Here is a 17160-nt window from a genome sequence, read left to right on the forward strand (position 1 = left end):
TCTCTTTTAAATTTTAACCACCACCTCCTCCTCATGTGACACAAGCTCCTCCACCTGGCACCGTTTTTAGTGAAAGCCAACAAAGCTTCCCACCAGGGGTACAAGCAGACAATGGTACTACTGCTTCATCTGTGCCAATGAGTGTTTATAGTAGCTCTTTGCCTGGACAGCCTCCGTACATTAGTTATCCATCTTCGTAAATATTCGGTTATCCAGAGTTTTCAGATCCGGATCCGGATAGTAAAATTGATTATCCGGCGAATCCGGATTCACAAGAAAAGGTCAAAAACCTCATTCTGAGGCAGCGACCTGTTTACACCGAGGCCGAGTCACCAAAACCCCCAAGCACCAAGTGCTCTATGTCAAAACAATTGCCCTCGGCATGATGCCCTCGTGGTGAAGCATACCAAGGTGCCTGGTAACGAGGAAGAACAAAAACAAGAGCCGCGGTGGGAGTGGCTCTGGCCGTGGGTGAAGAGCTCGCAGCTGCGGTCAGCCCCCTCCAGCTCTCCATGCTTGCTTCTTCAATCTCTTCTTCTCCATTGTTGTTCTCTTCCTTCCAGTGGTTGTCAGGCCTTTCTCGGGTATCCAAATCATTGATTCCAGAGTTCAGATCACACTCATTATGAGCTTTAGAAAGTTTTTCAACTTTCTCTTCTACTTCATCTAAAGCATTCCACTCACTCACTGATTCTTCATTTTTTCTTGTTTGTTACTTCCTCCATATTGTAAAAAACGAAAGGAAAGAAAAATGTACGGAGAAGAAGAAGAAGATGAAGGAAATGTGCTTATCAATCCCGACAACATTGTCGGTTCAGCGTCTTCGTCTCCGAGAGGAACAATCCAAAACCCTGATTTCAAATTTACCACCTTCGAAAACCCTAATTTTATCCCGGTTTGTTCTCTCTTCCAAAACCCTAAAGTCTCCACATTTATCATTTTCTTCCTCTTAAAAGAAAGTTTCTAATTTTGTTTTGGGGTTTTTAGAAGGAAGAGTATGGGATGATGAGCATGATGGGAAACGGGTCAGGTGGGTCAATCGGGTCGGGTAATGACCCGGTTGAGGATTACTAAATCGAACAACAGCCTCCTCCGGCGAAGAAGAAACGCTTCCATAGACACACTGCTTATCAGATTCGAGAAATGGAAGCGTACGTCTTGCCTGTTTTTTATAACAAACTAATTGATAAAACAAATGATGATTACTGTTAATTATTTGGTGTTTATTTGTAGTTTCTTTGAAGAAAATCCTCATCCCAATGACAAACATAGAGTGAGATTAAGTCAAGAACTTGGTCTTACGCCTCTACAAATTAAGTTTTGGTTTCAAAATAAACGTAACCAAATCAAGGTAAATTTCACTTTTATTACATTAATCACTTTTTGATTTGCTTTGATTTTTTTAACAAAGTTAATTAGACTAAACAAAACGCTTATAAAGGTCTATAAAATCTTGCTCAAAGTCTCAAACCACTCATTTTTTTATTCATGTTAAAAAGTTAAGCTGGTGGATCCTATCACTGAATTTTAATACAGTACACTTCAAAATCTTGAAGCATTTATAATATACAAATATTTTCTAATTGTTGCTAATACTGAGATTAACAGACACTACAAGAAAGAAGAGAGAATGTAAAGCTAAAAGCAGAGAACGATACTCTTAGGAGAGTGAATCAGAATCTTCGTTCCAATCTAAAATGCATCTCTTGCTCTTCTTGTGATGGCTCCGGTGACAAACTCCGCCTAGAAAACTCCCGCCTCCGCCAAGAGGTAAGTTTTACATATTCGAATGCACTAATCCTAGCCGTTGATATTTATCAACTAAATCAAATGGCTATTATATGCTGCAGCTTGATCTGTTCCGCAGCATTGCTTCGTTGATGAATCCTCCTCTTTCTCCACAAGACACTGCCAGTTTCTTCTCGGAGACTAATAACAGCAATGTTAAATTGATTGCGGAGGAAGAAAATACGATTGCGATGGATATTGCGGTTTCTTGTGTTCAAGAATTAGCAAAGATGTGTTACACAAATGAGCCTTTGTGGATTAAGAAGATATCAGACAACAACAACGAGAGTTTGTATCTGAATGAGGAAGAGTACTTTAAGATATCCCAATGGCCTCCAATGGATAATGATCATATTCGCAGAGAAGCTTCAAGAGCTAGCACAGTTGTCCTCATGAATAGCATATCACTCGTCAACGCTTTCCTTGATGCAGTAAGAAAAACAGTCAAATGCGTTTCTTGAATTACATTGTTTAAACCTCACAATTAACAGAAATGTGTTCAAATTTTGCTTGAAGGAAAAATGGTCGGAAATGTTTTGTTCAATTGTGTCAAGAGCCAAAACGATTCAGATCATTTCTTCTGGAGTTTCTGAAGTTTCTGGAGCATCTGGTCCTCTTCTTCTGGTGAGTAACTATATTGCAACACATAGAAGAGTCTTATCAATACGTTTTCTTGAAATGATGGAATACTTTTTTTTGTTTATTGAAAAAGATGTATGCAGAGTTACAAGGACTATCTCCATTGGTACCAACAAGAGAAGGTTACTTTCTTCGGTATGTCGAGCAAAAAGCGGAAGAAGGAAAATGGATGATTGTAGATTTCCCGATCGATAGCTTTCACGGTTTGATCAACCCAGATTCAGCTACTACTACTGATCAATACCGCAGAAAACCTTCTGGTTGCATCATTCAAGATTTACCTAACGGATACTCTCAAGTCACGTGGGTAGAGCATGTGGAAGTAGAGGAGAAGCACGTGCAGCACGAGGCGGTTAGAGAGTATGTAAAGAGTGGTGTGGCCTTTGACTCTGAACGGTGGTTATCAGTGTTGAAGAGACAGTGTGAGAGGATGGCTAGTCTCATGGCTACAAACATTACCGACCTTGGAGGTATATAACTTGTTCCACAAGTAATCAAAAAAACTTCCAAAATCAATGTGAATTCGTTTTTGTTTACTCTGTGTTTTTTTTTTTTTTTTTTTGCTTCAGTTATACCATCTGCAGAAGCGAGGAGGAACTTGATGAGGCTGTCACAGAGAATGGTGAGAATTTTCTGTCTGAACCTTAACGGTTCATACGGACGAGCATTGTCTGAATCAACTAAGGACACAGTTAGAATCACGACCAGGAAAGTTAGTGGTGGTGTTGTTCTTTGTGCCGTATCCACCACGTTTCTTCCTTATTCTCATCATCAAGTCTTTGATCTCCTCTGCGACGATTATCATCGCTCTCAGGTAAAGATTCAAAACGAGAAATGTTCTTCCTCTGTTTCTTTTGATCCAAGCCGAAATTGAAAATATTGTTCTTGCTGAATCTGGAGATTTTGTTCAATGGAAATACACTTCAAGAAGTTTCCCATATCGCTAATGGATCTCATCTCAGAAATTGCATCTCTCTTCTTCGTAACATCAATGTTAGTGTTTTTCCAAAAAGTTGAAAACTTTTCAAAAACCCATCAATCAAAACTTGGAATATTTGTTCTAAAGTTTGGTTTTTTTTTTTGGCTTACAGGTGGCGACCAAATCATCGAATAATGTAGAGTTAGTGCTTCAAGAAACTTTCACTGATATATCCGGTAGCCTTCTGGTTTACTCCACTGTGGACGTCAAAACCGTCCAGCTCGTTTTGAACGGCAAGGATCTTTCTAGTATTCCTCTTTTACCCCTCGGGTTCTCCGTTGTTCCCGTGAATCCACCGGAGGGTATTTCCGCCAATTCGCCGTACTGCTTGCTCACTGTTGGGATACAGGTTTTAGTGAGCAACGTAGCCACCGCAAGACTCAACCTTTCCACCGTCAACGACCGCATCTGCTCCACCGTGAAACAGATCATCTCCGCCCTAAAAAGCTCCGGATCCTCCGCCGAGCCCAAACAAGAGATCAGCTGGTGATTGCCGCCGGTAATCAGGAGATGTTCTGGAGGGTATTTTGGTAAATAGTGCAGCTAAAAACTAGTTTGAAGCTGATCTAGGTTTTATAAATGCTTAGTAAGTGACTAAGTGAGGAATTTAGTATTAACTTTTTTGGGGGAGTCAAGAACGCACCAAGGCAGACAAATGCATGATGACATTTTTGGTTGAACCGGGTTTTCCGGTTTGAAAAACACTTGACTGGTTCGGGTATTGACTTCCAACTTGGGATGAACTAACTGTTTGATATTATGGTATTTTGGTGCAATTTAATGCTATTTTTCTTAATTTACTTCCTATGGCTCTTCATATTAAATCTATAATCTTTTGAAAAGAGCTGAAAGTACAGCAACCCCTGTATATCATGGGGGAAGTGCACATCTAGAAAAGATGATCTATTGTATATGTATAGATTGAGATTTGAAGTAGACGTTACTATATGTTTTAGAAACGCCAATATGTGTTGTTACTCGATTTTGAGTGATAATAAACTGATAATTAATACTCTCTAGTTATGGAGACATCATGTTTTACTAGGCGTTCTGTTCTTGCTGTTTGGGGACAAATGTCAATGTGTAGATGAAAGGAGACGGTGACAACGATGCGACTTAGAAAAATCGGTTGCAAAAAGAAAACTACAAGAATCAAAACTAGAGTACTAATCTCTATTGGTGCCAACAAGAGAAGCTTGCTTTCTACGGTACGTAGAGCACAACACGGAAGATGAAAAATGGATGATTGTATAGAAGCTTTCGCGGCTTGATCAAACCAGCTTCAGCTACTACTACTACAGGTTAGTACCGGAGAAAGCCTTCCGTTTCCAATGCCTAACTGATTAGTCTCAGATCACGTGGAAGTGGATGAGAAGCACGAAATGGTTATAGAGTATGTAAAGAACGGTATAGCCTTTGGTGCTGAACGGTCGCTAGCTGTGTTCCACAAAGATTACCGACCTTGGAGGAATATAACTTGTTCCACAAGTAAACCTAAATACTTACACAATCAATGTGTATTTGATGCTGATTTCTCGTTTTCTTTTTCAGTGGATACCATCTGCATAAGCGAAGAGGAAATTGATGAGGATGTTACAGATAATGGTGAGAAATTTCTGCACGGACAAATCATTGATTTGTGTCGCCGATTCCACAACAACAAAACTTTTTTCTTTTGACATTGACGACAAAGAATTTCTTCTTTTCTTTTGCATTTTGGGTTGCCGCGTGACTGCGTCGATCTAATGGCAGCATCACCCAAAAGAAGACGCCCCCACGTTGCAAAAAGAAAACAAGAAAAAGTTATTCTTTACTGAATCCCAAGAAAATGATTGATTCGGTCTCAGTCGCTTCGAGTTTTCAACAGTAAACTGTGCTACATATTCTCTCAAAGATTCCATACACACCCAAAACCAAAAACTCTGATTACATTTGCTTAAATTTTGTGTTTTTTTAAACTGATTTACAATTACTTTACTAACAATCAAATAATCATATAAATTGGCAAAAACAAAAAGAGTGGTGGGTCTTTTCCCATCCAATTATTTACATTTTTTTTGAATAATATTTGATGCTTACATTACTAGTGTGACATGGATACAAATAAAGAACTTATATCCTGTAAAAAAAACGTTTACAAAACCACATCCCAATAACTTTGTCAAATATTTTTCTTGTTATTAGATGACCAGCTAAGATTGGGGTCTTTCTTTTTTAATTTATTCCCCTGGTAGATTTAGTTCATCATTTGAGTTAAAAGTTTGCAAGCAACTCTTTTGTCGGAATTTAAATGTGGGTTCTTGTTAAAAATCTCCCAAAAAGATTCGTGGGGGCAATTATTCTAACAAGCTCCAAATTTCTTTCCTCTATCCTCTATTTAAAAGATTCAGTGTGCTCCCAACTTTTTCATTCCAATCAAACTTTTTCCTATTTCTAATTCTTCTTTTCACATTTTGCAAAATTTTCGTTTTCTGTTTTAAGTGGTGATGATAGAAGTAAGAATATTGACGTCAGATAAAGTGATAAACTTCAATCGCAACAATATAAATCTATATATATTTATTATCTATACAAACTGGTACATATATTCTTGCAAAAGAAATAAATGAATTAAGTATGTAATATCTACAAAATTTTCGGCATTAAAGGTCTTACAATTATTCACTGAGTGAAGTGGACAGGATGCTTTTTGGCCTACTCAAATTGTTGGGAACCTTTGTTTTCTAATATTTCACTCCATAGTTTCAATAGTTTAAAATATTTCTCCGAATTATTGATTAGTTAATCCAAGCCCTCAGAAGTAAATCATAATTAGTGTATTGTTTGTATATGAACGCCTTGATTACTACAAGGTACAACCTCAGGTACTACTAGTGATGATATTTCAAACTCGGATTGCTGGAAATTAACAACAACAAAAATCAATAATTGTGTCTTTTGAAAATAGAATAAAAAATTCCCAATTGTTTTATGTATTTTATTAAAATTAATCGAATAAACTATAGTTTTATAATATGCATAATAATGTTTTTAAATCAATAGTCTTTTTACTTTGTCTTATACAACATCAACTCTCCAGTCTCAGTATCATATCTCTTTACATGGTTTCGGTATATCCACATCTCTTAAAAACTCTTAGATCGATAAGTTTCCAACTACAGTCTCTTTATTCTCCAAGGATTAGCTATTTATTAGCTTCCTCTCCTCATTGATTTCCAACTTACCTTCTTTATTTGTGCTTAAATTGTAACTTCAAAATGCTCTCTCGTGAAATGATGAGATGTAACACAAGATTATACATGAAATGTTACTTTCAGAAAGAAAAAAAGGCGATATGCATTTTTGTCTTTTTGACGAATACACGATGCATTATATTTTCAAACACTTTAAGCTTTTATTTTCTTTATAGTTTATCATTGAAATTCCTTTCTTTTTGTCTTATATATCGTTCCCCGTGCGGAACTAACCTGGAAGGATCGACTTTAACGGAACCTAATATTGGATTAACCCTAAATAACATTATATCAATGTCTATCGTTTTCTTATCATAAGATATTTTTTCAAGTAAGTTTAATGAAATATGTGAAAACAAAAATCAAACGAATCAATGGATCGTCCCCAACATTATCTGTCGATGTATGGGCTTAGGGGACATGAATTATCAAAGGGCATTTTGGGAATCAAATCTTGGACTGTCCATCGGTGGCATAGGGCCAAAACTTAAATTAATGTCGTATGGTATTTTGATAAAATGGAATTAATGCGTGGTAGAATAAAAAAAAATTAGATGTTAGTTTGGTTAAAAAAATTCTAATAACAATGCACATATATTTGATATTATACATTTTCAATTTATTATTCTCTTTAGATGTCGATCCTATCAGTTATCACGTAGACAAAATCACCTTCGCCACAAAACCAGTTATAGAGAAAATAAACATTTTTATTCTTCAAAAAAAAGAAAATAAACATTTTTCAGGTATTATATTCAATATATTATTATTGGGCAACGAGCCACCAACACTGTAAAGCAAACAAATGTTCGGTATAATTCCAAACTCTGACTTCAGAGAAGACAAACCATAGAAAAAAAATAGAACAAACAACAAGTGACGACGATATCTTTTCAATAAGCATTTTTCGATTTACATATTGTACCATTTTATAGCAAGTAGCTAGGTGTTGGCTTTTCTTTCTAATAAATATCAGCATTTGATTACATTTTACTTTTCTTTCTCATGAACAATTATTTAAAAAAAAAAACTATATATAATAGCTCGCACATCTTTCAGTTTAAACACAAGTGTCATTTTCACATGTAAATCTGAACACAAATAATGGAATATTTTCATACATTATTGTTGTACCCTCATTAAATATTGATATGTGATAGATGATATCTACATTTTAACAAAACATGCCATTGAAGTTGATATTTTCCTATACATACGAAGATAAAACGAAAAGAGAAATTGAATGGAAATCCATGTTTCACCCAACCCCTTTATTAGACTCTTAAAGTGTCAACTTCTCAAAGGGAACAGAGAAGAAAGAGACTTCTCATTCCCCTCATACCTTTTGCCCATCTCTCTCTTTCTCTCTCTAACTCTTTGCAACTGCTTTTCTCTTCTCACCAAGAACACATATTCATTAAGCTAAGGAAGAAGAAAAAACAATTTTTGAAACAAATAAGGTTATAACCCCCCCCCCCCCTTTCTTTCTTTTTCTTCCCCAAAATTCAGCAATACTATCTCAAAGTCATTCAAAATAGTCTCTTGTTATGGATCTTTTCCCTTCACAACCTGACTTGTACTTGAAGATCAGCAGAAAAGAGAAAGAAGAAAATCAAGAACTACTCGAAAGGAGATTAGGGTTTGGAAGTAAAGCCTCAGATTCAGGCAGAAAGTCTTCTGACCATCTCATCCACACACTCCAATTCACTTCAAACAATGAATCTACCAAGATTGATCATAATCAAGAACACAAGGAATCTCGCAATCAAGATATGAGACCAATCTTGATGACGAGACCAATAAGAGGAACCCCTCTTTACCAAAATCAAATCCTTGACCACTACTACTACTCTCCCACTCCTCCTTTCTTCTTCAGTGAAGTCAACGGTCAACACGCAAACCCTAATTTTACTTCTAATCATCTTCACCACCGTCATCGGCGTCAAGCTCAGCCGCCGCCGCAAAGATTCACGGCCAAACGAGGAGTAAGGGCTCCGAGGATGCGGTGGACGACGACCCTTCATGCTCATTTCGTTCATGCTGTTCAATTATTGGGTGGTCATGAAAGTATTGTCCTTTTTCACTATTTTCTTTTGGTTTTTTCTATTTTCTTTTTAGTTAATAATATACAGATCTCCTTTTAACTAATTGAGTGGGCATTATATATTATAATTATATTTTTGTTGATTTTGTGATTTTGATTACTATTCAGGAGCAACTCCAAAATCAGTACTTGAGCTGATGGATGTGCAAGATCTCACATTGGCTCATGTTAAATCTCATCTACAGGTAATTTATCTCCATTAGTTCGTAGCTTATACAATCGCAATCTACTATATAGTTTCCTTGTATTATGTTTTTCCTTGTATTATATTTTAATAAGCAAATGAACCGAACCCACTGCACTACTTAATTAATGAAATGACTAAATATTTTCTGTGATTAATTGTTTTTTTTCAAATTTATATTGAGAAAATATTTACCAAGTGAAACAAGAAATTATAACAAAAATGTGGGAAAAGAATCAAAAGCTAGAAATAGCCAAAAGACCAAGAGAGAGTCCTTTTGTATATAACTAAGAGATGCAGATGAAAAGGTAAAGTACAGAGAAGGCATCATTCTTCAATGATGATATGTTCTTTCTCAGGATTCATATATGCACACATATCTGTACATGTATGATTTTATCAATGACGATATATAAATGACTTTTTTTGCATAATTTGACTATGGTTTGAACAAGACACGTAGACCCATGCACATACCCCATCTCTGTTTATGGCTGCACATTTTCATGAATCGTAAATGCTTTCTCTTCTATTCTGCTCTCTTTTTTCTTACTTTATCCATCTATGTCTCTGTGTGCGTGCATATATATATATACATATATATATGTAGAGAGAGATAGACAGAGAGGATACACACACGTGAATGAAAGAAATCTACACACACGCGCGCGCACATACATATATATATATATATATGTATTAATCGATATGATATAAGTATACATCCTATTCTTATAACTATCATTAATATACATTTTGTAGTTTTGTAATCAAATTTATAATGTTTCAGATGTATCGGACCATCAAATCCACTGAGAAGCCTACAACATCATCAGGTTACTGATTAATTATGTTTTGATTGAATTAGATTGTCTTAGATACTAAATTATTGATAAATGTGTGTGTATATATATGTATATATATAGGACAGTCAGACACCTGTGAGAATGGATCACAATCAAATAGTGAGAGACAAGCCAGAGGGCTATGGAATAACTCCTCAAGGTATGTTATGTTCTAAAATAGTCTTATTATGATGTATTTGCTTTTGTTATTGGTGTCACTTTATTTTCGTCGGATAGATCGCTATATACTTATTGGGCAACGATTTATATCTGCATCATATAAGAACGTACACTTCGTATTATTTTGTTTGTTTAGTCGAAAATTATTTACATTATTCCTGAAGAACAAAATTTGATGAAATTGGGATTTCTGTATAACAACAGTGAAGCTAGATTCCATTTAAAGGCAAAGGCATCAGCTCTAGACATCTCATCCAATGAGGTAACAAAATTTCAAAATCTTAACCAAAAGAAAACGGGGTTGCCAATTCCGAGGGTGGAAAAGAAAAAAGTTTTTGTAAAGGATTTTGATTTACTTTTTCCCTTCCACTTGGGTAATTTTTTGGTCTCAAAAGCAGAGAAAAGAATGACTTTTTTGGTAGATATGAGATGCATAATACTTTATTTCTCACCCAAATTCAAAAGATTTTAACAATGTTCAGAATAATTTTCTTCGACCCAATCACCCAATAGTAGAAATCAAATGGGAAAAAATCGTAAATATGCATGCAATCTATACAATATTCTGCGATATGATTTTTAATCATATATATCTATATATTATTTAATTTTTCACCAGAATGTGGATCAAAGATGTCCAAGCTACGAACGATTGTCGTCGGATTCGTCAAGCCTCACAGGGACAAGACCCGAGACTGAAACTCCCAATCTGGATTTCACTCTAGCTACACCAAACCTTCCTTCCTAATTTACTATATTCTATATACGATAAAAAAAAACTGTTTAAAAAATATAAATCTCAAGCTTTAAATTTATGCTTGCGTTATAGGAAAAATGAAATGGCGTATTGTTTTTTCGATTATTGATTTGTTCTTTAGTCCTGTGAACTTGAGATGCTTTTGTTTTTTCTTATGGTGTCGTCAATTTGAGATGCTTATATATATGCAGTCTTCTTGTCGCAAAAAATATGGAATAAAATTATTTGGTCATCATTACAGCGATGCAAAGCTATGACTGCTCCACGTGTTTAGATCGGTCTGCTTTATTACCACACACATGGTTCTCTGAACCTTTAGACGTTGACGCGCCAAAGACTTTCACACTAGTTTTTTTCCCAATATTCGATATTCGGTAAAGACAAAAAATGAGAATAAAATCTAATAAACAATCCTTTTTTTTTTCAAAGATTCTAAAGGCATGTTTATCGCTAAAACCTTTAATGAGTTCTTATTGAATATTTTATTAATAAATTTAACTTGAAAACCTTGCTTAAAAACTTTGCTTAAAAACAGGTTTATTGCAGGGTTCTTAAAAACAATATCCATTTTGTCACTGATACACCATCAACGAGAGTGTGCTCCACTTTTGTCACTGATACACCATCCTTTTCCACAGGGAGTTCTGCCATTGTAGATTCTGTCACTGATACACCGTCTTCTACACTGGAGATTCCGACCGACAATGTCTGTGGAGAACCATCGTTTTCTCTGTCTTTCTCGTCGACTTCCCAACATCTTTGGGAACAAGAGAGGTCAACGTAGCTGAAAAGAGATTTGAAGACGAGAGGAGAAGTGGTTGCTCGGAGAAGAGTTTGATCGCAGAAGGATTTGGTGAAGTGTTTGATCCCAGAAGAAGAAGATCGGACGACGGCGCCGAAAGATTTTGGCTGATGAAGAAGAAAATTTTCTCCCCAAAACCATCAACCCATTCACAACGTGACACGTTGCAATAAAAGTCGACTCCTTATAAATCTTAAACAGGGATCGTTTATTCTAATTAAACCCATTTTCTATTTAATTTTGGCCCAAATCATCATAAGGAACCCATGAAGATACCTGCAATAAACATGGCCTAATTATCTATCCACAACTCAAAATGCTAATAAACAGATGAGGTTCTCTTTACAAAAGAAACATAACAAGAGAAAAGTACATACTAATAGATACTCTTAGTTATATATCACCAGGGCCGGCCTTGAGTTGAAGCGGGTAAAACAGTAGCTTTAGGCGCCAGATTTAGAATAAATATTAGGGGCAGCAACTTTTACTAAAATGTCTTTGAGTCTAGTGGTTATTCCACCTTTCTGTTTTATTTTCAAGGGGCAGCAACTCAAGTTCGATGCTTCTAAATGTATATTTTATGTAAATTTTTTCATCTTGCTTTAGGCGTCAATGACAATTGGGCCGGCCCTATATATCACTAATTTCTTATCTATTTCCCTAAATGTTAGATTAGACGAAACGAAAATATTAGATAAATATCTATAGATCTTACTTCAAAAGGAGAAAAATAATCAGAAAACTTAATCAGGCCGAATAAATGACATAGAAAGTCACAAAATGACCCGTTTCCAAACAAAAGAGTATAACTTGAATTTTTAATATCCTCCGTAAAGTAATATCTAATACTATTTATATATGTTTTGTTCACCTGATTTTTAAGTGTAATTATAAGTAATTTTTAAGTGAACAAAACATATATATCACTCCGAAACTTGTTACATTAATCTGATTACTTATAATTACACTATTAAAAAAAAAACTCACTTTTATTCTTCCATTTATGTTATTTATACGTTAAGCTTGTTGAAGTGATCGCACCTGCGTCTCACCTCTCCATCTTTATCGCCTTTAACGCCCACCGTGCCTAGTTTTTCCATGGCACGTGCAAAATCTTCGAAGAAAACCGTCTGATTATTTGCATATAATTCGACAAACGGTCTCGTGCTTTTGTCCTTAAACAAGATGTGGTCGGACGCTAACAATCCAAGCCCTCTTCTCAAGTTCTTAAAATACATATTATCAAATTTTCCCGGCGTCACCGGGTCGAGAAAAGCCGCCATCGTTTTATTGACCTGGTAATCCTTGCATAGATTTTTGAGCACCCCTGCGAATTTAGCGTCGAGCTCTGGATCCGTCTGTGGTCCAAAGATCCGGCTACTGAATTCTTTGCAGTGAGAAAATCCGACTGTGTGCCCGCCGCTTAGTGCAACCATCTCCCTTAGAGTGAAACCATTCTTTTGAAATATAGACATCATGTCTTGGACTGTATGATTTGCTAATGGTATGTTTCCTTTCACTTTATGAGCTTTCGACTCAAATCCATCTTTACGGCCCAACTTGACTTCATAGAAAGGCCCACCAATCATTGTGACAAGGTCACGCGTGGACTGAGCCAAGATGTCTGCGCAAGACACAACCCCGGGACAAGACAATTCAAGAGCGGTTTTGATGCGAGTCACGATGTCAAACGCATCTCCCGGAAGCGACTCGTTTAGGTCATCGTCGCGTTCGGCTTTGTTGAAAGTATTTGTAGCAATTAGAACGGATGCGTCACATCCTTCTAGGAAACAATCGTGGAAAAAAAGACGAAGCGTTCCAGCAGCTGTTGTTGGCTGCTGAGATTGCTTCGTTGTAACGGTTTCACGAACGATTTTACCGAAATCAGGACATGTTTTTTGATAATAATCTTTCGTTAAACTTGTCTCTGTCTCTAGTGCCGTTAATATGGGCGGGACAAAGAGTAAGACGACGGAGAGAAGGCTCAGAAATGATGACATTGTGGCTTTCATGATCAGGTGAATATTGATCTACGATTAAAATGCTTTTGTAAAAAATGGAAAATGGAATTTAAATCAAGTGATGTCTACGAGGTGGACCTCTCTCTTTGATTGTTGTTGAGGAAAAATAGAAGCATGTACGTGTGGTTGGAGTTTGGCTCTCTTTTTTTTTTCCTATATTTGTAATTGGTCTATATAGATGTCAAATAATTGGTCTATAGATAGCATATCATACTTGTTTATTCATTTTTTTAATTACAAACGTTTTTTCCAATATTAATTAATATCGTTTGGCTTCTAGGATGTTAATTAAACACAAAACATGGGATGGTAATTGGGTTAGTGTGAATGTTAAGTAGGAAAGCGTTGGATATGTAAAAACCTTGAGGTCGTGTAATATCATATGTTCGCTGGTTGGAGTTTCGGAAGATTTTTTTTTATATAATGCATTTTGTAATTGGTCATTCTTTATTCACCATTTATAACCTAAACCAATCGATTTCTTCTTGTTTCAAACACTAAAAAGGATATTTTGGCTCGTAGTACTTGATTCAAAAACTGCTCGGTTTCATTTGTAATCTCTTTTTCCCCCGATTTGAGCTTCCATTTCAGGTGTTCGATTTAAATTTTGTAGTTGACCACAAAAAATGCCTACACCAAAAGGTTACTATCTATCAACACATAATTAATTTGCAAGAATGTCAAATTATTACATGTAATCAATAGTAGGTGAAGTTAGAAAACTGATCATGTTATTATTGGTGGTTGTTAATTGCTAGTTATCTTGGAACTAAAAACAAAAACCAAATTTATTAATTATTATTTTTTTGTCAAACATCCATATTACTTTGTTCATGAATTTTATTATTTTGTAACTTTGCATGCATTTATGATTATATGTTAAAAAGTGTATTCATTTAGGATTTAACATATACCATGTGGTCATTTCATGAAATCTATTGAAACTAACGTACTTCTAGCTGGGAAAAAAGGTTAGTAACGTGTTATGAATTCAAATGGAAAAATATCGTAGAAACACATAAGTTCATTTATCAGTTTATCAACCTACTTTTAGCAGAGACGCAATGTCATTAACGAGTACTCTTGTACCAAATAGCATGGCTATATTATCATCAGGGGTTCAAGTAAGGTCAGATACCAGCCCTTCTAGAACCAGTCCAAGGGGCTCAATAAATATTAAACTAAGATTGAAGTGGAAAACTAAAATGATGTATACAAAAATGTCAATAATATCCAAATCACTCGCAAATTTGTACAAAGATATTGCTTCAGTGAAACATCATTTATTTGTTGATTGTGGCAGATTTTTTTAGGGAGAACGTAAAACTTGTAAGTACTATCGTATGTGGTTTTCTCAATTAAACTACTTCAACAAACCCGATCATTGATTTTGCCGTAGTCGAATATGGTATGGTGAGGTATCATGAAGGTCTTCTCAAAATCTTGTACTCGTGTAGTCTTCAATTAACATATCAATACTCGATTACAACTTACAAATTACCAGAACAGAAATCAAAAAATTAATTCTATAGATTATAGTCATAAAAATCATCATTATCACGACAACCCTATTGGCTATAATGATTTGGTGAAGCAATTAGGCCAATCTCTTTGACCAAGTCCGTCTAAAAACTGAAAAAACAAGATTTCTCTATTTATTTTGGTTTTGGGTTGTTAAATGAGTTTGGGTTAATTAAAATATTGTGCACAGAAATTACACAAAACAATTTTTGGTTTAAACAATGTTGGATTTTATTGTGTTAGGTTTGTATTCAGCTAAGCCAAAATAAATATAACTCTTACAATGGTAATACTGTTGAACAAATGTGCTTTTTATTGCAAAAACAAAATATAAAATCCTACTCACAATGAGTCAAAAGATATTAGAGAGCTAAAGGCGGTTTGATTCTTTTTATTATCTTAACGTGAATTTAGTGATTGACATCAAAGAAAAGAGAGATAGATACTTGTGGGTTTTTGCTGTTGTGTGTATCAAAAGATAGGAAATTGCAATGGGATACGAATCAGATTCTTTATGGGAGATAGATACATCGAAGAATTCGAGTCCGAAAGCCATCAACATCCTCTCTGTGACCGCTTCAAATCTAGAGAAGAAGAAGAAAAATGATGATGAGACCTCAAAAGATTCCAAAACCAACAAGGTTACAAAGAGACCACTTTTTCAAAGATTGTGGACCAAAGGTGATGAAAGCATCAAAAGCAAAAGTTCCTTTCTAGGATGAAGACACAACCATCTTCATCAATTATAATGATTGCTTCCTAATTTTGAACCTCTTTCATGGTAGCAGGGTCAAACTAGAGCATCTTTGCGGAGATACTCTTCAGTAACAGCTTTCTAATTTTTGGCAAGAAGGTCAATATGAACTTCTTGTAGAGCAGAAGTCCTAATGGTAATGAGGTAAACAACCTGTAGAGAAATATGCAGCCAATTTTGTCAAAATGAGTCATTAGGTCATTGCTGATTCATTCTACTCAAATTTTCAGAGTTCAAGTCGTATTTTAGGTTCATTTAATAAATGAATTCAATGCTTAAACCTAATTGGGTAGAGTCGGAGAATTATATGAGTGAGCTCTAATGAGAAGTGACTTAGCTCGCAAGCAAAATTATAAAAATAAGAGTTAAAATTTTAAGTTATGAGTTTCCTTTTTCAAAAAAAATAGAGAAAGATGCAAATAAAGGTTGGTAACATTGATGAAAATCATGCATATAACGTGGACAACAGCCTTAAAAGTCCCACAAGTCTGTGTACACTTTCGTCCCTTCCCCTCTAAAACCTCATCTTTGATAACAAGTGTGAAACTAGGATGGGTTGAGCTCATGAGAGCTTTATTAAGAAGAGATTTAGCTAAGAAGATAGACATTGAAACATATAGCTCATAGAGCTTTATTTAAGACAATAAAGTAAAGAAGTGGAAAGAACGTGAGATTGTCTGCAAGAGTATAATGACTTTGATTATCACATTAAGAAGAGAAAGTGAGGCTGCGGTTTTTAGCAGCCAAAGTTGGTTACAAAGACTTTCCTAGAACATATTTATAAGACTACTTGGTAGGAACCCTAGTTACACTTAAGACTTCATAACATGGGCTTTGGACTTCTGTTGGGCTTTTATGCATGAGCTCTAATACTCCCCCGCAAACTTGGCGTCGAGTGAATGCAAGATGCTGAGTTTGAACTGCAGATGGAAGTGACTTGGACAGAAACATGTGTAATCAAGCAAGACCATTGTGATGTAGGTTGATGACTCTATTCACCATGAAGAACAAGCCTTAGCGTGAGAACTATTCAAGTCTGTACCTGGAGATTGTCGCATGGCTCCCTCAGAGGTTTCTTTTGAACTTGGAGAGCTTAGTCAACATCCCTCAGCGACTTATTTGTCTCACTGAGAACCGGGCTTCTTTGACCCTTTTAACTCCTAATCTGTCTCCTGACGAAAGAATTATCTTCCCAAACCTACTCAAATCCTACTCTTTAGCAACTGCTTCCAATAGCCAACAAAAATCTGCATTTTGTAGAATCTATCCTTCTCTTTGACATTTCATCGAGCACTTGGAGTACATTCATCAAAACACTTTGCTTTTCCACACAAAAAAACGACAACAGAAACC

At 35.6% G+C, this 17160-nt stretch overlaps 3 protein-coding genes across 3 annotated transcripts; 2 read left to right on the forward strand and 1 right to left on the reverse strand.

Moving 5' to 3' along the window:
• Positions 1 to 751: 751 nt before the first annotated feature.
• On the forward strand, positions 752 to 3896 carry LOC18030127 (homeobox-leucine zipper protein HDG4). Its single transcript, XM_024148996.1, is given in 10 exon segments — positions 752 to 895; positions 988 to 1151; positions 1234 to 1351; positions 1609 to 1770; positions 1851 to 2219; positions 2305 to 2412; positions 2501 to 2897; positions 2997 to 3241; positions 3322 to 3420; positions 3519 to 3896. Coding segments are annotated over 10 exon segments (2184 nt in total).
• Positions 3897 to 8186: 4290 nt separating this feature from the next.
• Positions 8187 to 10814, forward strand: LOC18030128 (probable transcription factor KAN3). The gene is made up of 6 exons (XM_024149741.1): positions 8187 to 8706; positions 8852 to 8928; positions 9718 to 9763; positions 9854 to 9932; positions 10157 to 10214; positions 10572 to 10814. The coding sequence occupies exons 1-6, from the start codon at positions 8187 to 8189 to the stop codon at positions 10698 to 10700; spliced, it is 909 nt and encodes a 302-aa protein (XP_024005509.1). The 3' UTR covers positions 10701 to 10814.
• Positions 10815 to 12521: 1707 nt separating this feature from the next.
• Positions 12522 to 13523, reverse strand: LOC18030129 (peroxidase 41). The gene has a single exon (XM_006414136.2). The coding sequence runs from the start codon at positions 13521 to 13523 to the stop codon at positions 12522 to 12524; it is 1002 nt and encodes a 333-aa protein (XP_006414199.1).
• Positions 13524 to 17160: the final 3637 nt, after the last annotated feature.

Source organism: Eutrema salsugineum, unplaced genomic scaffold (assembly GCF_000478725.1).
Source record: "Eutrema salsugineum unplaced genomic scaffold, Eutsalg1_0 scaffold_1, whole genome shotgun sequence".
NCBI lineage: Eukaryota > Viridiplantae > Streptophyta > Magnoliopsida > Brassicales > Brassicaceae > Eutrema > Eutrema salsugineum.